Source organism: Penicillium coprophilum (assembly GCF_028826855.1).
Source record: "Penicillium coprophilum strain IBT 35676 chromosome Unknown utg000004l_segment0_segment0, whole genome shotgun sequence".
Classification (NCBI taxonomy): Eukaryota; Fungi; Ascomycota; class Eurotiomycetes; order Eurotiales; family Aspergillaceae; genus Penicillium; species Penicillium coprophilum.
Window position 1 is genome coordinate 7,978,279 of NW_026622723.1, and position 21,182 is coordinate 7,999,460.

The 21,182-nt window shown below is 48.5% G+C and overlaps 9 protein-coding genes across 9 annotated transcripts; 3 read left to right on the forward strand and 6 right to left on the reverse strand.

Moving 5' to 3' along the window:
- Positions 1 to 261: 261 nt before the first annotated feature.
- On the reverse strand, positions 262 to 1,828 carry N7500_007439 (SF3a splicing factor complex subunit PRP9; the record flags this gene model as incomplete). Its single annotated transcript, XM_056678583.1, has 2 exons — positions 262 to 1,683; positions 1,739 to 1,828. 2 exons carry the CDS (start codon positions 1,826 to 1,828, stop codon positions 262 to 264), a joined length of 1,512 nt encoding a protein of 503 aa, XP_056533583.1.
- A 244-nt stretch (positions 1,829 to 2,072) lies between these two features.
- On the forward strand, positions 2,073 to 3,439 carry N7500_007440 (ATP-dependent RNA helicase eIF4A; the record flags this gene model as incomplete). The annotated part of the gene is made up of 4 exons (XM_056678584.1): positions 2,073 to 2,103; positions 2,155 to 2,409; positions 2,473 to 3,366; positions 3,420 to 3,439. The coding sequence occupies 4 exons, from the start codon at positions 2,073 to 2,075 to the stop codon at positions 3,437 to 3,439; spliced, it is 1,200 nt and encodes a 399-aa protein (XP_056533584.1).
- A 1,084-nt stretch (positions 3,440 to 4,523) lies between these two features.
- Positions 4,524 to 7,010, reverse strand: N7500_007441 (WD40 repeat domain-containing protein; the record flags this gene model as incomplete). Its single annotated transcript, XM_056678585.1, has 6 exons — positions 4,524 to 4,635; positions 4,695 to 4,842; positions 4,892 to 5,372; positions 5,441 to 5,844; positions 5,904 to 5,998; positions 6,058 to 7,010. 6 exons carry the CDS (start codon positions 7,008 to 7,010, stop codon positions 4,524 to 4,526), a joined length of 2,193 nt encoding a protein of 730 aa, XP_056533585.1.
- A 782-nt stretch (positions 7,011 to 7,792) lies between these two features.
- Positions 7,793 to 10,350, reverse strand: N7500_007442 (GroES-like protein; the record flags this gene model as incomplete). Its single annotated transcript, XM_056678586.1, has 5 exons — positions 7,793 to 8,088; positions 8,143 to 8,448; positions 8,688 to 8,910; positions 9,224 to 9,755; positions 9,917 to 10,350. 5 exons carry the CDS (start codon positions 10,348 to 10,350, stop codon positions 7,793 to 7,795), a joined length of 1,791 nt encoding a protein of 596 aa, XP_056533586.1.
- Positions 10,351 to 10,741: 391 nt separating this feature from the next.
- On the forward strand, positions 10,742 to 12,056 carry N7500_007443 (Zn(II)2Cys6 transcription factor domain-containing protein; the record flags this gene model as incomplete). Its single annotated transcript, XM_056678587.1, has 3 exons — positions 10,742 to 10,810; positions 10,870 to 11,175; positions 11,268 to 12,056. Coding segments are annotated over 3 exons (1,164 nt in total), but the record flags the coding sequence as incomplete, so codon positions are not given.
- Positions 12,057 to 13,552: 1,496 nt separating this feature from the next.
- N7500_007444 (Auxin Efflux Carrier superfamily) lies at positions 13,553 to 14,955 on the reverse strand (the record flags this gene model as incomplete). The annotated part of the gene is made up of 3 exons (XM_056678588.1): positions 13,553 to 13,639; positions 13,690 to 14,657; positions 14,724 to 14,955. The coding sequence occupies 3 exons, from the start codon at positions 14,953 to 14,955 to the stop codon at positions 13,553 to 13,555; spliced, it is 1,287 nt and encodes a 428-aa protein (XP_056533588.1).
- A 577-nt stretch (positions 14,956 to 15,532) lies between these two features.
- On the forward strand, positions 15,533 to 16,718 carry N7500_007445 (HpcH/HpaI aldolase family protein; the record flags this gene model as incomplete). The annotated part of the gene is made up of 6 exons (XM_056678589.1): positions 15,533 to 15,597; positions 15,714 to 15,837; positions 15,897 to 16,025; positions 16,108 to 16,330; positions 16,386 to 16,502; positions 16,564 to 16,718. The coding sequence occupies 6 exons, from the start codon at positions 15,533 to 15,535 to the stop codon at positions 16,716 to 16,718; spliced, it is 813 nt and encodes a 270-aa protein (XP_056533589.1).
- Positions 16,719 to 17,340: 622 nt separating this feature from the next.
- On the reverse strand, positions 17,341 to 18,378 carry N7500_007446 (protein kinase domain protein; the record flags this gene model as incomplete). The annotated part of the gene is made up of 1 exon (XM_056678590.1): positions 17,341 to 18,378. One exon carries the CDS (start codon positions 18,376 to 18,378, stop codon positions 17,341 to 17,343), a length of 1,038 nt encoding a protein of 345 aa, XP_056533590.1.
- A 1,659-nt stretch (positions 18,379 to 20,037) lies between these two features.
- N7500_007447 (uncharacterized protein) lies at positions 20,038 to 21,088 on the reverse strand (the record flags this gene model as incomplete). Its single annotated transcript, XM_056678591.1, has 3 exons — positions 20,038 to 20,337; positions 20,459 to 20,739; positions 20,821 to 21,088. The coding sequence occupies 3 exons, from the start codon at positions 21,086 to 21,088 to the stop codon at positions 20,038 to 20,040; spliced, it is 849 nt and encodes a 282-aa protein (XP_056533591.1).
- Positions 21,089 to 21,182: the final 94 nt, after the last annotated feature.

A 21,182-nucleotide genomic window follows, 5' to 3' on the forward strand; every position in this document is an offset into this window, starting at 1 on the left:
GGAGGCTATCCCAACAGGAAGTCGAATGCAGCGGGGTGAGAAATCAAGCATACGAGGTCTACTGGAACATATTTATGAATCAGACAATTGTAGATTTTATTGTGACAGTAAGTTTGTGGTAGAAGTTGAAAGACCAGATTTGAGAGCCCATGACCGAGCCAGTTCAAACCACTTTGAAGAGTATGTATTCGCCGAACACCGAGCCATTTGTATGAAAAAGGGACGCCAGATGATTAAAAAAAAAGAAGCACAAAGACCCCTTCAGAGAATGCCCTGCTTTTGCAGATCCAAGTAGATCCTTTCGGGCATAACATTGCCCTCTGCATCCTCCATCTGAACAACATTATCACGTGAATCACGCTCCTTCTTGCGATCCTTCTCAAGCTGCTCCCACAGCGCCATGGCCTCATTGATACTGGTGATTTCACGGAAGAGATTGGTGTTTGATGTGATGCCGAGACACTTCAATCCGTGAATGTGAAGGTTTTCAGAGAAATGTTTGTCAAATGCTCGTCGACCCATGTAAGTGTAGTTTCCGCAAATCTCGCACTGGTATTCGACACCGAGTCCATGCAGCTTGTAGAGCCAGAACGGAATGGGCTTTCCATCCCATGCCAGTGGCAATTTCAATGGGTTGTAAACAATCTCCTCGTCCTCTTCCTCTGATTCTTCGCCGGCACGAGGCTCAGGACCAGTGTGATCGAGGCCAGCCTGCACAGCCTCCCATTCCATTTGGCGTTCACGTTCAGTCATACCCTGGCGACGCTCAACGTTGATTCTTGTCGCTTGGCGCTCCTCGTTGAGGACATTAGTCAATGATCGAATTTGGTGTTCGCGTCGTGCAACTTCGCGCTCCTTCAAGCTGTGCGCCAAAGATGCGACTTGGGACGAAGATGGCTTGGCGTCGGATGTGCCTGCTGCTTTACGGGCCTCTGCCGCTCGAATGTGTTTCTTTCCGGTCAAGTGGCTCCGGTACACGTTCTCGTTCTTGAATTCCTTCTCGCAATCTGCACACCAAATGCCTTCGCCGGATCCTTCGGTTGCTGGGCCAGATTTCCCATTCTCGGATTTTTCTTCTGTCCAGCCAGGAACCTCCTTCGCAGCCCATTGCTTCTCGAATTCTTGATCAAAGCTAGCAAAAAGCTCGTTCAAGGGTTGTAGTGGCTGAACTTTCTTGATGAAGCTTTCCAGATAGCTAGCAAGCTCGCCAACATAGTTAAAGTAACGATCGGAGATCTTGTCTTTTCGCTTGATTGGCAAAGTTGGCGGTGTGAAGACGTCGAAAATCTCGAGATATTGGACGTATGACAAGCGCTTAACTCCAGGAAGATTCAGGTAATCTTCATGAAGAGTTGTGAGATCAAGGTACTGTCCAAATCCTTCTTCACCAGTGAACATGTTATCGATCGCGGTGCGGGGAGTCTCTCCTTCGGCAACCTGACGGCGGTTGTATGCTTGCTCGAGGTTCTCGATCGGTTCGTTTGGGTAGCGCTTGTGATGCTCCTTGATTTCCCCCAGCTGCTTGTAGAACTCCTCAAATTGATCGCCTGTTGAAATAGCCTGCACTTCCTTCTCCCGCAATCCATCGGCATCTTGATAAATCTCCAATAGTCGCTTAGACTGGCTCTCGATTCTCTCTAGAAACTGGGCGACTTCATGGTCGCGAGCTAAACGACCTCGGGCCTAAAGAATTGGTATATTAGGAGACGTGACGGACATTGGTCGGCGGTATACTCACATTTCGGGGCTCCTCCGCCACGCGATCAGCGATAGCCTGCTCCAGCCGCTCTAGATCCTCGTGGATGAACCTTTGATCTTCGAGCAACATATTTAAAATATGAATGCTGCGTAAGAGCTTCTTTTGATAGGCGCGCAAACAGTGGTGACAAAGTCTCGTGGCGATCGCAAAAAGCGTTGGCAATTGGCAGCTCCAACTTGCGGGAAGGTCATGTGACCCGAACCTTTCCACCGCGAAAAGTTGAGCCGGTCAACTTCACTTACTTCTAAGGCTTCACTCTTCGTGAATCCCAATATCATTTATTATCTGCCGTTGAAATACTCACATTTACATCATGGCGGACGGAATCGATAGACGCGCCGAGGGTATGTGTTTCCAACCTTGGGCAACTCTTGAATCTTGCTAACAGTAACCAGAGCGCATGGAGTTCAACACCTCCAAGGAGGTGACGGTCGCGCCCACCTTCGAGGATATGCACTTGAAGGAAAGCCTGCTTCGTGGAATTTACGCTTACGGATATGAATCGCCTTCAGCTGTGCAATCCCGTGCGATTGTTCAAATCTGCAAAGGTCGCGACACTATTGCACAGGCCCAGTCCGGTACTGGTAAAACTGCCACATTCGCGATCAGTACCTTGCAGGTCATTGATACTGTTGTGCGCGAGACACAAGGTACGCATTTTACCTGTCAATATTGACCCAATCAAATCCTGACCACAATCCGGTCTGTTACAGCTCTGGTCCTGTCCCCGACCCGCGAACTCGCAACCCAAATTCAGTCCGTCGTTATGGCCCTTGGTGATTACATGAATGTTCAGTGCCATGCCTGCATTGGAGGAACCAACGTTGGCGAGGATATCCGCAAACTCGACTACGGTCAGCACGTTGTCTCGGGAACTCCTGGTCGTGTCGCTGATATGATCCGTCGCCGAAACCTGCGCACACGTCATATCAAGATGCTTGTTCTCGATGAAGCCGACGAGCTCCTTAACCGCGGTTTCCGTGAGCAGATTTACGATGTTTACCGCTACCTGCCTCCCGCCACACAAGTCGTCGTGGTCTCTGCCACCCTCCCATACGATGTCCTGGATATGACCACAAAGTTCATGACTGATCCCGTCCGTGTCCTAGTCAAGCGTGACGAGTTGACACTGGAGGGTATCAAGCAATACTTCATTGCCGTTGAGAAGGAGGAATGGAAGTTCGACACACTTTGCGATTTGTACGATACCTTGACTATCACCCAGGCCGTTATCTTCTGCAACACCCGCCGAAAGGTCGACTGGCTTGCCGACAAGATGCGTGAGGCCAATTTCACCGTCTCCAGTATGCACGGTGAGATGCCTCAGAAGGAACGTGACAGTATTATGCAAGACTTCCGTCAAGGCAATTCTCGTGTCCTGATTTCCACCGATGTCTGGGCCCGTGGTATCGATGTCCAGCAAGTCTCTCTTGTTATCAACTACGACCTCCCTACCAACCGTGAGAACTACATTCACCGCATTGGTCGATCTGGACGATTCGGCCGCAAGGGTGTGGCTATCAACTTTGTCACCAGCGATGATGTCCGCATCCTTCGCGACATCGAGTTATACTACTCGACCCAAATTGATGAGATGCCAATGAACGGTAAGCCAAGTTGCTATCACTTTTCTACTACTATGCTAATGATCTTCTTCCAGTTGCGGACTTGCTTTCATAATCTCCATTACCTGGTTTTGTGATTGTAACATCTTTTCTTACGCCAAAAGCGACTTGGCTTCATCCCTTCTGGGTCTTTCTGCAAATGTAGTGCGCTTGCATTGCCGATTGAATATGACTCAGAATCTGGCACAATGGGTTTCAAGGGAAATTTAAGGCCAGCTCTAGCGTGGAGGAAAAGGATAATAACATATTTCAGTAAGTCAAATCACTGCTATTCACTTGACACCAAATGCTAACAACTTGGGATAGTTTCAAGAATGCCAGCCGATTTGCACACCCCAGGAGGTGTTTACGATTTTGCCTATCTCCAAAATTTCGGGCCTCCGGCCTAAGTAGCAGGGTCTTTTTCTTTATGCTTGGAGTTTTTTTTCTTTTACTTTACTTTTCGACCCTCGGAATCATGAATGATGCAATAAGTTTTACTTTTATACCATGTGGCCCTTTGCTTCTTGGCCCTAAGTCTTCCTCTCGTCGGCGACATCAATTGAACAAGTAGTGAACAGGATATGACTGGAGGATGGATTCTGGGGGGGAAGTGCAATACTAGAATTGCGTGTCAACAAATACGTTGCCCTATGGTTACGCTGGTTGATTCCTAACAGATCGAAGGTCTACATGAAACGCGTGGTATAAATAGTAGATTTGATTCAAGAAAGCCCACCAAAAGTAAAACAAAACTCAGAACTGGGCCAACAAGAAACGCACGGAACCTATATACTCATCAGAATCCAGAAGAAGATACGGATCAACGCCAGCTTCCTGTATTGAAAGTTGAAAGAAATAGATGCTAACTGCAAAGTAAACAGCATAAGGAGTGAAGGGAGGACTCGAACCATGTATATGCGCAAGACAGCATGATGAGGATATGTCAAGCAGTTAATGAGGAGAGGGAAGGACGCAAAAGAGTACTCAAGAAGAACAAGACAACATTGCGAGGCAGCAGGTTTATCGTCTTTCGATCCAAAGTTCCGAGCATGTTCCCATGCACTATCGTGGGGAACCTAAATGAAGACAGGCAATGAGCATTATCAAAACTGGCCTTTGGGGGAGTCATTGTCGATTTGCACTGCAGGACACAGATGTCAGAAAGTGGACGTTGTTCTCAATGCGCTAGTTCGCGTAACCCTGTTTGAGGGTATTCCGCTGCGTTGAACTGGTCCTACTGGACGGGATCGATTGCTCTCTCGAGACCAGCTAGAACTCCAAGTCAGCGGCGTTGATCGGTATAAGACGAGGTCAGGTGTTATTCTTACATCCTTACTGCACTGTCATCTCCTGCGGATGCGAACATCCCCGGGTCTGCTGGGTTCCATGATATTGAGTTCACGCATCCGGAGATATGTCCTTCCAGAGTCTCGACGATATTGCCGTTTTCTTTGTGCCAGATGTAGACTTTCGAGTCTGTGGGTAGTTAGTAAGAATTTCAGAAGTGAAATATTGAGATATTTACCTTCACTTCCGCTGACGACAAAGTTCTCAGCTGCTCCGCCGAACGTGCTGCGGATTACAAATTCGCCTTGCTTTTGTCCCTTGAACTGACGGACAACAGCAGTGGTCTCCATGTCAACTAGCTGGATCTCGCCCTCCGCCAGATTTATAAGCACATGCCGCGAGTCTCTACTTATAGCAACCGAGGTCGGTTTACTCGGCAGTGAAAGACAGTAGTCTTCCTCATATGTAAGCATGTTATACACATGAACCTTCGCTTCTGTGTCAGCGGCAACAAGGCGTCGTCCGTCGGCGCTAATAGCACAGTCCTGTACACGGAACCCGTCTTTCCATGTGTATAGGGATTGACCGCGCATGCTCCAGTGACGAAGCTGTGATTCGGAATCGAGAGAGGCTGTCACGAAAGATTCGCCATCTGGTGCCCATGCAGCTGCAGTCACCGGTTGACGGTGGTGGTTGATGGTGAGCAGACAGCGACCGCTCTAAACCATGCACATCCCGAGTTAGCATATAAAATCATAGATTTATATCGAATTTCAGACAACCATACCTCAACGCTCCATACGCGAGCCTTCTTATCTTGCGAGCAAGTAATTAGTTTGGAGTCATCTGGACTCCAACTAGCGAACGCAACTCCATCCTCGTGTTCCGTAAGTCTGTGAATAACACTGAAGTCGGTTGTGTTATAGATGAGCACATTATGGTCCTTGCCTGCAGTGACCAGTTTCGACCCATCGTGTGAGAACTCGCAATACCATACTTCATCCGAGTGTTGTGTCAAGTCCACGCTGACGTCTAACGGAAAGTCGTTTCGGTCGCACATGTGGTCAGAGTAGAGCGAGGGAGGTTCCGCGGTATTATGATAAAAGCAGTTGTTGATTTGAGTCTGCTTGACCTGATCTAGTAGAACGGCCAGGCGATGTTGCGGGATCATCACGGAAGGAGATATAGATTCTGCGGCTGTATTAGCAACTTCGTAACACCACAAATATTATGCATTTGATCGGGCTCACTTGACAACTCGCCAAGTAGGCGTTCACGAGACGAGCTAACGGAGCCATCCCATCCCGTTTGAGCATGTAAGACCTCGGTTGAGCACATAAGAAGACTGGGCAAAATAAGTGGTAAGCAAATCATGTTCTAGATATTCCTATAGATCAACAATACCTTGATAGAGCGTGGAGTCGTTCAACATCAAAATTCAAGGGCGTCAGTTCTTGTCGGAGGACGGTGAGAGCGGCAGCTAGATCACGCGCTTCTAGTAACTCGAGGAATTTCTGTTGTCGGAGATAGAATAGCATCTCGTTCCTATCCGCCTCCTCTGCTAATACGAGGGTCTCCTCTTGTGGAGATTTCCTGTCGGCCTGCTGTGATCCGGCATTTCGAAACGATTGAATCAAGATTCTCTCGGCTTCTGACCATCTTCCGTCTAAGACCGCACTCCGGAACGTTGCAACTCCTGACGTTTCCAGTTCGTAGCCGCTCTCCGAACTCAACAATGATGCAGACCCATTGTAACCCAGCTCGTACAGACTCTGTATCAAAATCCGCGTAACTTCCTCCCGATTGTGGCCGTAGTAGGTAGAAGGCTGAGATGGCCTTTTAGAGCCATTTGTATGAGAGCTCCCGTTGGTTGCCGCTTGCCCGTTCAGACCCCTCTTCCTCGACGTCGCTACAAGTGATTCGTTCGAGGGGTCTAGGACGCCATTTTCTGTTGATATACCATCGGGACGCATGATTACCAGGCGCCTGCGCTTGGGGGAAGGAGATCGTCCGTCCGGTCGGCCAAGGAGATGGCTGGGATAGCTCCGAGGTGCAGTCTCACGTGCTATTCGTGGGAGGTGTCCGGTCCCTGCCGATGAGGGACCAAGGTTATCTGGGGGGCTCGAAAGGCGGCGGCGACGGTTGGCCCGAGGGGTAGATGAACTGGGTGGTTGAGATGCGGCGGGCAGGAACTCTGACGTTTGGGAGCCGGGATTGCCTACCGAGGGAGTCGTGTTTATGGGCAGAGGATCAGGGTGGTCGGAAGTGAAGGGATTATGTGATGGATTATGAGCCAGTTCGATAATATCTCTAGATCTGCCCAATCCCCTGGCTCTTTGAAAGAACCAGGTGAGCAGACCTCAAGCGGTGGGTGTCCGATAAGTAATCGCCGGGAGCTCCGTTAGAGAGGGGCGCAGTTGTCACAAGGTCAAGAGGTCAAATGGATAGTCGCTAGCTTGGAATGATGGTTACAGATGTAACGAATGATTGAAGAGCTGGAGATCTTGCGAAATCACGCGGTTGTGACTCTTTTGAGTTGGGAAGTGGATTGTTGGGGGTCTTATCGGAGAGAGGAGAGAGAGGTAAAGAGGTAGACCAGTCAACTTCGAACAGCAATGAAAGTCTGAATCTCGAGTATGGGATGTCAAATATCTGTATGTGAAATGTAATATTGGGACCTGTGATTTACTGGGTGTGGTTAGTTTTGCCGTTCCCAGCTTAGTACCCTCATCCACTGTCATGTATGCTCTCTCTCCGTTGCTCCGACATAAAAGACAACGCCTGCCCTCTCGATCTCTTTTTTCTTCCCTCTCCCTCCCTTCAACTCCCTCTATCGTGCACTCATCTCCAGCGCCTTTCTTCCATTCTGGCCCCCACCGACCATTGCGCCTTAGCTTTCAGCCCAACGCACTGCCCCTTTCATTTTACCAGACATACCGTTCGATTCGACGCCCAGCTCATTCTCGCTCCTTCTGCTGGACTAGCAGTCACAATGGGCAGAATCACTGAGTTGTATCGCGAGACTTCGGGTCGAGACTCCTACTCTTTCCCCAGGGGAGTGACGATGCTCCATACTACGAAGCTATCTAGGTCTTCATCTACAGGTGAGCCTTGTTCGTCTCTGATTTGCCGCGACCTGCTACACATCACCGTGCGGAAGGAGGCTGTGCACGGCAAGCTCAATCTCGGTCAGCTCGATACGCTGACCACGTAGCTTGATCTGCTGATCTTTTCGGCCAATAATATGCACTGAGCCATCATCGTCGTACCGAACCAGGTCGCCTGTGCGGTACGCCCGTCGTGACGCCCTATTGTCAGGACCAAAGTCCGGTACCCAAGCTGGATCATCCAGGAAAGCTGCTGCCGTCCGCGTCGGATCATTAAGATATCCCCGTGCAAGTGTCAGGCCACAAACAACGAGCTTTCCCACGGCTCCTATCGGCACAAGGCGGCTCGGATCCTCGACATCCACAATCCAAAGGGATCAACCTAGAGCCCACCCAAGCTTTTCCGGAGAGGTGAGACTCGTGACTCGATCACACGGGAAACAAAGAACGGCAGTTTCGGTGGGTCCATAGGCGTTCATGAGCCTGACCTGGGAGGACCACTTTTCGATGGCCAACGCGGACATCTTCTCGCCACCTGTGAAAACGGTCTTGACTGTTGGGCACTCTGCAGGGTTTAACATTTGCAGCACGCTAGGTGTCAACAGCATGGTGTTGATGGCTTGTTCCCGCATAAACGCTGGGAGCAAGTTGTTTCGCTCCGCGTTTGTAGGAATGAAGACAGCTCCACCTACACTCAGCGTCGAGAATATCTCCAAAATGCATGCATCACCCCCTTTGGCTTTCCCGTCGTCCCGGACGTGAAGATGACATAGGCGGCATCGAACAAGCCACAACCTGGCAGCATCCCAGTTTCTGGTGATATGCCAGGACGTTGATTGGAGGGATAGGGCAAGACATGGGGCTTATGTACTGCAGAAACCTTGGCAATACGAACTGTTTCTTCGTCCACGAGTAGTAAAACCTCACTCCGAAGCTGCGTCAGCACAGATTCCTGGCGCTCCCTCGGTAGGTTTGGGTCAATAAGGGCAAAGGCTGCTCCTGACTTCCACGCCGCCAGCATGGCCGCGACGGCCAACGCCGACTTATGACACATAATAGGGAGGAAGGAATATAGTTTCCCGGAAAGCTGCAGGAGTTCTGCGGCCAGTCGATCCGTCAAGTTATCGAGTTTGGCATACACGTATATGGCCTGAAAGGCAAAAAGTCTCCTATTCTGATGAATGTAAGGATCAATAGTTGAAATATGGGACTCAAAAAGCAACGGCATCATCACAAACTTGATGAATAGGAAATTGATGCCAATACCACCATTTACTGCACACAAGTGATGTCTTGATATGTACTCCATAGTCTGCAGCTTATGATAGATTTTTGGAGGCGAATTAGGAACTTCTAGGCGAGTAGATCTCGTTATTCACACAGAGAACCATTCCTGCATGAGCAGCCAAGTAGATAGGAAACTCTCACTCCGCGATCTCAACAACCAACTTGGTGCAACTCACACCTTGCCATAGCATGTCCAGCCCAATATTAATAGCCCCCAAAGCCTTCCCCACAACCTTTGGCTCCGGACTGGGCCTGATAGTTCCTTTAACCAGGTTCTCCCTAAGCCATGTCCCCATCCAATACCGGAATTGATCCAACCTCTCACCCTCATCCGTCGATGGCATCACAAAGATAGTTTCCACCCCGTTCACCTCCTCGGCATCGGGAGGGATGATCGGTGCCGACGCGATCTTAGCCTTCAGTTTTTCTTGCCCGTTATTATCCCCGACAAAAGCTTTGAGCACGGCCTGACAAGGCGCCAGCTGTCCCGTGGCAAGAAAGCAGTGCCGAATAACTAGGCCGTCTTCTCTGGCTGTCGCAACAATCGCATCAACAACCTGCGGTTCATTGTAATCGAAAACGCGATCCGCGCCTAGGGTGCCTATGTACTTCATATTCGCCGCACCAGCAGTAGCGTACACGGCGGCGAAAGAAGAGTCGCGATCTTCCCGCAGTAGTCGAGCACTTTGCACGCCCATCGTACCCACACTAGAGGAAGCGCCCCATATTAATAGAGCTTCTCTCTTCGGTTTTTGATTTTGGAAAATTCCTCCACTGGTATCCGAGCCGACTGGGGTCACAGAGACGGAAGAAGTAGTGGCTTCTCCCACCCTTGAAATACCCATAATATCCCATGCATTTAGGGGTACTTCAACGGCGACGGGCAGTGTTGCTGCTTGGTTCCAAGAAATACCCTCCGGGAGGGCACGGCGTGCTGCCAGGGGACGAGACACCGCTCCTGAAAGGCGCCGTGGTCAGGGTCGCAGGATCTCCAGAAGGAGGCGGCGTATGCGGCGACACGTGTGATACCCGGTCGGAAACAGTGGTGAGTATCTTCATCGGTAGCACCGATGGGAACGTTATCGCCGACCTCGAGGACTAGCCCTGAGATGTCGAAGCCGATTACCGTGGGGTAGGTGGAAATGAAGAGTCCTCGGTCACGCATGTGGCCGTCTGCCGGGTTGAGGGCTACAGATTTGATCTCGATGAGGAGCTCGCCTGGGCCTGGCTTTGGCGTAGGCCGAGTGTGGACCTCGAAAGGCTCTCCTTTTGCAAGGGAGACGGCGGCGAGGTGGGTGGCCATTCTGGACTGCTTGACTTCGGGGTGAAAATATTTATGTGAATAGACTTGGAAGTCAGGTTCTCTCAGGATATCAAGGATTGTTCTTCTTCTTATACATTATGCTATATGCTATCTCTCCAAGTTAATCAACTGCGTCCAAACCAATTTTGTGTTTATAGATGGCGGATGGCCTCAGGGCAGAACTAGCCAATCAGAGACATCTGCATCCGCAACACAGCTAGCGTCCACGGGAGGTGGAACACCCCAAAAGGGTTAGCGTATGGGGCTGAGTGCTATCGGGGGACCATGAGTCCATGGCCTCCTACCTCTCTTCCATATCCCTCTGACATTGGATTCCCATCAAACTCAGGAACATCTCTCGCGAAGCGCCATGACTTCAACTTGTCCAGGGCATGTGGAGCGTAGGATTCTGCGGAGGTCAAGGTTTGGCTGCCGGAATTGCAAGCTTCGAAAACTCAAGGTAGGTGGCCCTAGGCTTTCAATAGCCTAGTGACGGGCTGGACTCATTAGGCCAATTAGTGCGACGAGGGCAAACCACAGTGCAAGAGATGTAGTTCATTCGGGGTGTTATGCAATTTCATGTCCAACATCCCCGACCTTGAGCCTGCCACTGCTGAGACGGGGCGGCCATTGATGGTTCGAGAAAAGACAGAGATTCAACCCCATCTAACACATGCTGTCTGGACATCTGATGCATTAACATCCTATCACTTGAACGCAAAGTGTCAAGATTTAATAACCCGGTACCTTGAACGAAGTCTTATCACCCCAGAGGACTCTAATCTGAGACAAGTCAATCGCAAGCTCCTGAAACTAGCCTTTGCCGTAAGTTTGATTATATCAGCTCTGTGCCATTCAAAATAGTAGAAGCCTTATCCTATATTGTAAACTCACGCCTGGTTAACATGTCATCACAGTATCCTTTCTTAATGCACGCCTCCCTCGCTGTGGCGCTTACATATGACCGCCATCTGAAGGACCCCTTGAACTCGCCTCGCACTGTAGAAGAGTGTTATCACTGGTCTCAAAGTACAGTTCTCTTGAACAAGCGGCTAAGGGAACCGATTGAAACGAAAGACAAAGATCCAATCTGGGGTACTGCAGCTGCTCTAGTGATCTCATCCTTCTCATCACCCGATGCGTGCACGCCGGATCAAGCGTGGCCTTTGAAGTCCTCCGGCTCTTCCGACCTGGACTGGGTGCGTATGAGCAAAGGTAAAATGTCATTGTGGCACATGGTTAACCCCTTGCGACCGGACAGCCTTTTCTGCGTTATGGCGGCGACATTTGCTCAAATGGATTCCCCGTTGCCAGAGGAAGGCATTGAAGGTATACCAGGGGCTGTGGCTGCCGTGTGTAATCTCGAAGGCTCCTCTATGGCGGACACTAATCCGTATTTCCATGCCGCCCATGCCGTATCCCAAATTCTGGATGTCCCAGATAGCGAGGTTACAATAGGTCAGACCGAATCCTTCACGCGGAGTATTCATGGCCCGTTCAAAGACTTGCTCCAAAAAAGGGACCCGGTAGCGCTATTGCTGATCTATTTATGGTACCGCAAAGCAAGTCGCAGTATATGGTGGATTGAACCTAGGGCTAGGGTGGAATGTCCTTCTATTTGCTTGTACCTGCGACTATATCATAAGGATAATCGTGCTGTACAGTCATTCCTTCCGGGAGGAGCTCTTGCCGATACATTTGGTTAGCCTCGAGCTCCTGTCTTCGGTTGTTTATATCAAGTACTGATGCAGTGCTTTTGACCATCCATTGCTGAACATATTATACCTGCCATTACGAAAACTCTTTATGCCTACCATTTACGTACGGATCCAGAAGAAGACCAAAATTCCTATCAAAGGGAGCAGAAGGACATGAAAATGCCGTATTGTCGACTAATCTTACCAGGCCGCGGAGTAGCTATTCAAGGTCATTTGAGGTTCCAACGGTTTAACTATAAGTTCAGAGGATTATGTAGAGATCTCTAGTAGCCCCAAGGTTTTACAGTTCCACGGCTTGGGGTTTTCTTGACTCCCGAGGTCGGATTTGGTTACTGTAACCTAGAGTCCGAAGGTCTACAAAGTTCTCAAGATTTGAGTACGGTGAATCAGTTAATGCTATGTAATTCAAAGCTTGATGATAGCAATTCAAAGCTTGATGATAAGTATGAGATCCAACGTTGAGTGAGATTGATTCAAGCTCAAGAAATGCCATGAACACCATGCACTTGTTGGTGTGAAGAATGGTTAGGAGTAGTGCTAGTTCACCCATTTTACGACCCTCGAGGTCGAGGATCGGCGCGCCCCACAGCGATGGGGTGTAATTCGGAGTTCCGTGGATGACATCATTTTGAAATGCCAAGATTATCCGAACGGAGGAATGATGTTCCGGAATGGGTCGATCCGCTTCAACATCGCAGGAACGTTAAGGTTGCATCGTCTCCTAATCTACGTATGCATTTCATTTGTTATACGTTACTTTCTACTCTCCGTGTACCACTTACACTGTTTTCATATTCGAACTGATCATTTCTACCCACAATTGTCATCGTGTTACCTCCCGAGAGTGCTGCTGGTCGTATACATATATATTGTAACATATCAATGATGCTTACACCCTGCCAGACATTGCCACATATGTACGCTGTAGATTACCACTCTATTACATAATTCCAACGGGAACAACTGCCCAGATGTAAATGAGGTCGATTCGATAGTGTGACGACATGATGATGCCACCAGTCATGCAGCTATATAAATCGCTTCTTCTACATCTCATGCCTGCAAGGTCCTCTTCAATCACGCAATCAATACTCCTACGAACACCACGACGACCACCAATCACCCAATTTATTCCACATAATTCATCATGGGTTGCGGCTGCGGATCTAACTGTAACTGCACTGGCGGTGCCCAGAGCTGCTCTTGCGGCGACAAGTGCAACTGCAAGGGTTGCGGAGTATGTGATACGTCCGTGTTTCAGATTTCAGACGCAAATACCAACTCACCTCCAATTTCAGAAGTAAACTATTCCTCGAACTCGACTCCTAACACGACCACACTCTGGTCAAGGTGGATGATGAATATGGTGATGATGTGATGAGATCAATTTGAGCATCCAAAGCCGAAGAAAACAAGGTTTCTAGAGATTCATTGCATCTCTCAAATCAAATCTTATTCCCACTTCTTTCTATGAAATGTAGACCTTAACGTTTCTCCTTCAACACCGCCTCGGAAGCTTTAAGCGCCCCCGTAATGGTGAAACATACAAATGGCGACAACGCATACATGATCTAGACCTCGTCAGCATAATTTCTATCTTTGTAAAGTCGTCTTTTCGTACCGTCAACGCCTTTGCAATAACCATCTTTTCCGTCTCAGACGCCTGCGCCAATTCTGCTAACCCCGAAATTACCAGCGCTGGTGGACCAGCAGGCATGAGCATCATACTAAACCAGAGGATCGGATCATCACCAAGGAGAGGAGTCCTTTTAGCCAGTCCGTAGATGAGTGAAACACTCAGCGCCGGCCAGACCACCAAACGAACGACAAAGATCGTCGTGATGGCTTTGGCAGGGATTCGGGCCGAATTCCCCTCTGCAACCATCCGCTCAAACGTGATGCCAAGCTTACATCCAACCATGAAGATTTGCAGCGTTGTAAACAACCCGCCGATATTATTGACACTCGCAGTCAGCCACGCATTGAATATCCCGCCATCTTCCTCGTCAAAGAAAAATGCTCTGTGCAGCGAAGGGACTAGGCCTAGAACCGAGCCGAGAATGGTGCATATTATTGCCACGTCTGCGAATGGGGACTCGAACGGCGCGAGGAGTTCCTGCTTGACTCGGTGGGGGAAAAATGAGCCGAGCCAGTGCATTGGTCGTCGGATCAGGTTGCCGGCCGACGTTCGGGCTTGTTGAGCGCGCTGTGGGAGCAGTGAGGTTTCTTCGCTGAGTTGTTCGTCTCGTGCTAGTATGCTTGCGGTGTGGTCTCTCTCCTCTGAGCCATTAAGAGTATCTCCGCGATCCTGTAACATCTTCGGTCCGACGATGTATGCGATTGTTTTGCTGATCACGCCGCAGACAAGGAAGTAACTCTGAGCACGGTCGATTGCTGAGGATGTGGACTCGCCGTGGCGTAAGATCAGTTTCAGACTTCCTACACTCTCGAGGGAATGAAGAAGCAACAATGGTAGAGATGTGGTGTTGTTGAACGCGCAAGCCGGTGTTACCCATTGAGGCAGAACAAGCAGACGCGATAAGAAATGCGCGAAGCCGATCGATGCTGATGTGTAAAGGACTGACCAGACTAGTAATGGCAGATAGACGCGATAAGTCAGCTATAATGGGCTCATGAAGGGTCGCCATGATATACTTATGACTGGAATATAGTTCATCGCTGTCCCGAGACGAAGTTGCTCGCCCAGATGCACGATAAGTAGTGCTGGTAGGAGGAGTTTCACGCCTAATCCTAGCATATCATTGATTGTAGTCTCGTGGATCAATTGGAGCCGACGAGCAGCGAAACCATAGCACATGGTCAATAGCACGGAAACACAGGCTTGCAGCGCACCCAGGAAGGGTACCACTAAGCCTTCGTTGGGCATTTTTCAAAATCGCTCGCGGCTTGAGCTACCTATGTTGTCTTGCTCGAGAAAGAGTTGTCTTAATTCTCGTGGCTCTGGCGTCATGGTGACAGAGTCAAAATCTACAATTTATATGTTTTTCGCGATGCTCCTCAACATCGTCAAATAAAGAGCCCGTATAAGGATTGTTCTTGCTATAACTAAATAATTTTCACCAAGACTAGTAAATAGTCGGCCTTCGGGGGAGTCTACTACCGAGCACCAGGGGACTTCCCCGTGGGGTTCTAGAAGCCATCAAGACAGGGGATAACAGCCCTAATTGGCCACGTCTAGTCCCTCATTCACCCTATAATTCGAGTCAATCTCCATAATGACCAAATCCTCTGAATGATATATGCCAGAAATACTAGAATTCGAACAAATATAATGGAAAACACTCTTCTAACATGAATTAGCCATTCAAACGATGTGGGGGCCTCGGGTAATCGGTCGGAGCAAGACCGAGATGTCCCCTCTTCAGCGTGTACAACATAAAGAGCATTGAAACACCTTTTGCTCTTCATCAATTATACACAGCCTTTCTCATATTTCTGAAAGAATGTCTTCCATCACACTTCGCTCAGCCCTGGAAACCACCCCAGTGGCATACGGTTTCTGGTTAACGTATGTTTATCCCCGTTCGGAGAGGGGCAGCACCAGCTCATTCCATTTCAACCTCGAGGCTCCCTCCAACGAGAGGAACAAAAGGAAAAGCAGAGCTAAAATACCTTCTACAACAGCCTCCCCAGTGCCCCTGTCGCAAAGACTATCCTCCGCCGCAGCCCCGAGTTCACGGAAGGCGGATTCAGCTGGGTCCTAGTTGATGCCGAACATGGATTGATTAACGACACTCACTATTACGAGGTTCGTCCTTTATCCGCTCGCTTGAACCCGAGAATTAAATCATTAACAAATTCACCCAGCTCACTAATGCCGTCGGCCACGAGGGCGCTAGTCCTATTATCCGTGTACCTTGGCCCGAAGAGTGGATGATTAAGCGCGCCCTTGATGCCGGTGCTCACGGAATCATGACTCCTATGTGTCACTCTGCAGTATGTGTAGCCCTGCGTTTACGACCATTTCTTCATTCTCTCAGAGTATACGGGATGCTAACCCCTACTTTTCCGTTTTCAGGAGGATGCTGCCAAGGTCGTCAGCTACTGCAAGTACCCGCCTGTCGGAGTCCGTGGATACGGGCCTATGTTTACGCCCCATTCATTCCCCGGTGTGAAGCCCGCCGAGTACGATGAGAAAACACACGGCGAAGTACTGGTTATTGTGCAGATTGAGTCGAGACCTGGTGTTGAGAATGTAGAGGAAATTGCTAAGGTTGATGGACTTGATGTGCTGTTTATTGGTGAGACTGGACGTTTCTGTTTTGGATCTGTAGAACTTGTTAACCTTTTCCCCAGGGCCCTTCGACCTTGCTAAGCAGATGCGTGTCACCCGCGGTGGTGAGGAGCACGAGGCTGCTATTCAACGTGTTTTGAATGCTGCTAGATCTGCTGGAAAGAAGGCTGCTATCTTCTGTATGTGTTGTCATTGTCTTCGCTGGTCTTTCTTGCGATTATGTCTGACATATATTTTTAGGTTCTGATGGCGATGATGCGCTCCGCCGCGCACAGCAGGGCTTTGATATGGTATCCATTACTACCGATGTTGCTGTCATTGGTGACGGTATGCTCAACCAATTAGAGAAGGCCAAGGGAAGTTCTCAGGTCCAAGGCAAGCGAGACGGTTACTAGATTTGTCTCGGGGGGACATTGATCATGTGTACAAAGAAATAACGCAGAAGATTCAACTATATTATGTGGCACCCGATTATATGGCGCCAGCTTTCTTGGCTTTTATTCTACATCGCATCACATCATCACCACAGCATTGTAGACGATTATACAGTCGCTATCCTCATCCCATTGGTAAGATGGCCGAGTTGGTCTAAGGCGCCAGGTTAAGGTATACCTTAACTCTACAACTAGCAATAGTTTCCTGGTCTCGCAAGAGGCGTGGGTTCGAATCCCACTCTTATCATACTGGTTACAGGCACCCACGGGTGTCTGCCTTTTTTGGTTTGCTTCAACATGAATGTTCAAAGGTAATTTCATGCGCACACCTCTTTTTATGACCATTCAATATCATACACAGGAAAGTGCATAGTTTATAAGCTTTTGTATTCTATACCTTTTTGGGACTAATGTTCTGCTCACCCTGGATTCTGCCACACCTTCCCGCCAGGACGGATCCACCTGGGAATCCGGGAATATGACAGATGGTTCATCTCGCGCTCTGCCAAGCCCGCCAATGGGCCCGGATTCCAGGCCCAAGGCCTAACCCTCAGGTCAAGTGGTACAAGCCCCCCACCGATCATCAAGACCAGATCCAGAATCTTCTCTGTAGAAAGAATTGCCAAATAAACATGCTTCTCTTCACAATGGCATGTAGGTATCTTCGCCAGGCCGGCTGAAAGCGGAGAGCCAACTCAGGTCCCAGCAAGCCTTTGCGAACCAATGCTTCACAGGTCTTTGTCTCCTTTGCAGAATCAATGAAGATGTATTCTGCATTCCAGATCATATCCTTTGTCTTGCGCTTGAAGTCGTACGCTAGCAAGGCTATTGTAGGATAGACATTGTACCAACAAGCAGAAATAAGACCATCGAAAACTCCATTGCGGTTAAGTTCTGGAAACTCCATTTCCCAAAATCGGCGATCCCATTCTACGGCGCTAAGGATAATGTCGTCATAGGGTTCATGGCCATATACCATAAAGTATTGAAGTGTCCCAACCGCAAACTGTTCAGTTCTAGCGGAACAGAGCCCATATGTACCTTTCAATGGTCCAGCAAGTATTGGTCTAGCTCGTGGAGGTAAGATACCTTCAAGTGGCTGTCCAATGGTGGTGGCACGACCAAAATCAGTTAGCTTCAAATTGAAGTTTCTATCAAGAAGACAGTTACTCGCATGTAGATCGTTGTGACAAAAGCCCACTTTCTCCACATACTCAAGAGCAGAGGTGATTTGTTGTATCCACCGAGCGATGAGAGCAGGATCCTCGTATTCCTTGACCCTGATAAGACGCCCATGAAAGCCATTTGTTCCTCTCTCTCGCTCCTGGCGTTCATAGAAGCGAGGGGCGATTGCTTGATACGTGCAATATGATAGGAAAAGGTAGTCCGGGAGCATGAGAAAACATTCAACAATATTCGGACATCGATCACGGCACTCGTTAAGACGTTTGTAAAACGAGATCTCCTTGAGGAAAGGATGCTCCGCTGCCTTTTCTTCAGGGGTTCGGTCGCGACGAACAGTTTTCACCACAATAGTTGGAGTGACGCGGTAGATATACGCGTCGAGTCCTCCGCCAATCCAGTCATGTTCCTCGAGAGCATAAGCATAGTGGAAGCTCATGGCGAATCAAAACACATGTAATTGTAGTCGTAGCCGTGTAGAGTTTTACCAACGATCTACAGAAGTATTAGGGTGGGGTGGCGGCACGGGTGTGAGAACGGGGTGGGGAGGGAGGTAAGGGTAGCAGACGCGGAGAGTAGGGGGAAAGGAAGAATTTTGGAAGAGATTGAATGTCTTACAAATAGGGGCTCGACTAATGCCACCCCCGCCATGCCTTCTTCGCCAGAGCGAGCTGTTCTCTCATTAATTACACAATACTGTAGGAGCAATCCTCATTGAAGGATTCTATAGTAAAAGTGCACAACAAAAAGAAGTCAATACCACAAACAAATAATAAATATGCAAGCGCTACTCTAAAGGCAGTCTTTCGACTAATTTTCGACTAATTTTCGACTAATTTTTGATTAATTTTTGTCTTCGAAAGCTCAAGTTTTCTACTTTGATTTGTGGTTATAAGGCCATATCATCGACCCTCTTAGGAATAGCTATATAGTAAATTCCTATCTTAACGCGCTTAAAGAAGGCCTTCTCCTAGTCTATATACCTAGAACTATCTTCTAGTAAGATAATACCTATATATATACTACGGGTATTGTAGGAGAGTGGTTTGAAGAATATAGGGTATATATCGAGGATTAGCCTCTATAATTACCTGATCTTAGCCCTATTAAGCCTTACTGGTGGATGCTAAAGGTAAAATTATTAAAGATATACCCTGAATTGATAGAAATGGGTAGTAGTACGGAGGATTGGATATATTTCAAGAGAGCTATATACGCCGTATAGGATACACTTAATCGGGCTGTAATTGATAATTTAATCCGCTCTGTGCCTAGGAGATTGCTTGCTATACGCAAAGTAAAGGGGTGTTATACTGAATACTAAATTTATTGAATTCATTCGCCATTTCTCCATCTATTAATATTAAAATTGATATATATTTACTATATTGGTGGTGTAAAATATATAGTTGAATGTAGTGATGTATATTTGATAGGGTGCGGGTAAAAACCGACAGTCGCAGGACTTTTGGTCTGGAGAGCAACCCAGAGGTGACGTGATCTCTGACAGTGTTACAAGCAGAAGGACAAAGGTTTTCCGTGAATTTTCGGCATAATGACATTCAATCTACAAATCTCCCACAAGACTGTTTGGACCAGTTGCATCCATGGCGAAGTGCTATTTCTCTATGATATTTCCCCATATAGCCCATAAAGCAGCCCTCTTCCTCGTTGCAGCATTTGCAGGCATCTACTTATGAGGCTCAGGCTATTTGGGGACTGTGAGCTTAGCTGTTCTTGACGGCAAGATCTCCATGACCCCCAGTTGAATCACCATGCCGATCTCCACCGGTTGAGTCTCCGTGTGAACTGACAATAACATCTTCAAGAGTGTCGATATAATCATCAGAAGGATGGTCGGTGGGAGTGATCGACTGAGTGGCGTCCAAATGAAATTCGTCATTCCTCGGCAGGCTGGCATTTTGTAGTGCTTGGTTCAACATATAACAAAAAACCTCTTCTTGACAGTCACTAATACTGTTTTGAGTCTCAGCATAGCCTGTCAAATGTTCTGTCATTCATCGAGCAGTCGGAGCACTCGACGGACAGCTTCATTGTTCAGTACATCCCGGGTCGATTGGAATATCCGACGAGTTGTCTACAGTCGGTCAATCATATCACACACTACCAGAGCAGATTGATCGTAGTCATCGAGAGCGCTTCGGATATGAATGGTGGTGTCGTATGGGGTTGATCGCACAGGAGGACATTCAATTTTGCTCTCGCGCTTACGCTTAGCTTTTGGCGTGCTAGATGTAGGGCCGTCCAAAGACCCCAGTTCCGTTTTACTTTCACAAGTGACGTTGCCATCGCCACCAGGTTGGATTGTCTCACAGTAAGTAGGGGTCAGTTCATCACAACTAGCCAAAGAAATGGACTTGATGAGGGGGCGACAATTCTGGACGCACGTCGGATGATTTAGCGAAGGGTAAACTCAATCAAGCTTGCCATTCCTTTGCTGTAATACCACGTAGACCAGTCGGTCAAATGACTGTATGAGACTTGGAGGGACCAATGACTAAGTGTAAGCCGATGAAACCATGAATAGGAGTCAAGATTGCGTGGCCATTACCGATGGTCAAAAGGATCTTGGTTGAATGCTCGACCAAGGAAAGCTTCTTGATATCTCTGAGCATCCATGGTTCTGTAGATAGACCATCCCATTCGATATGGACTGCGTAGTTGGAATAAAAGGTAGGCCAAAGGCCCAAATGATCACGGGTCACCGGCTGGCAGTCGGTTGGGACAGATGTGCCCGCTAGTGTCGAAGTCAACTGGCCACAATGTGTGACGCTTTGGCCTGAATGCAAGTTTAGAGAGACAATCAGAGGCATAAGCTCGTCGGCCAGACGCCTGCCACTTGATCACTGTTTTAATGTACCATCCTCATTCCATTCGATCATGGTGTGCAACAGCATTTCAAGAAGATCGCGGGGCTTTGTGATCAATGGATAAAATGAATTGTCGATAGGACCTGAAGTGATACTTTGTTTGTTTTCCAGAATAGCATGGCATGCACGGCTCATCTCATTCAAATGAGCAAGGCATTCCTCGGTGTCGGCCAGGCTGCAAGTCAGCGGCGAGACTTCACTGTGTTTCCATTTAGGTGTACGTGCAAGTTGTCTCTTCGGCGGCTTCTTGGACGCCATACTTGAGGCGAGACTGGGCCAAAGACTTTAAAGGAAGAGAAAAGGTGAAAAAAGTGAAGTGAGAGATGGTGAAGATATATACCTCGTCACACCG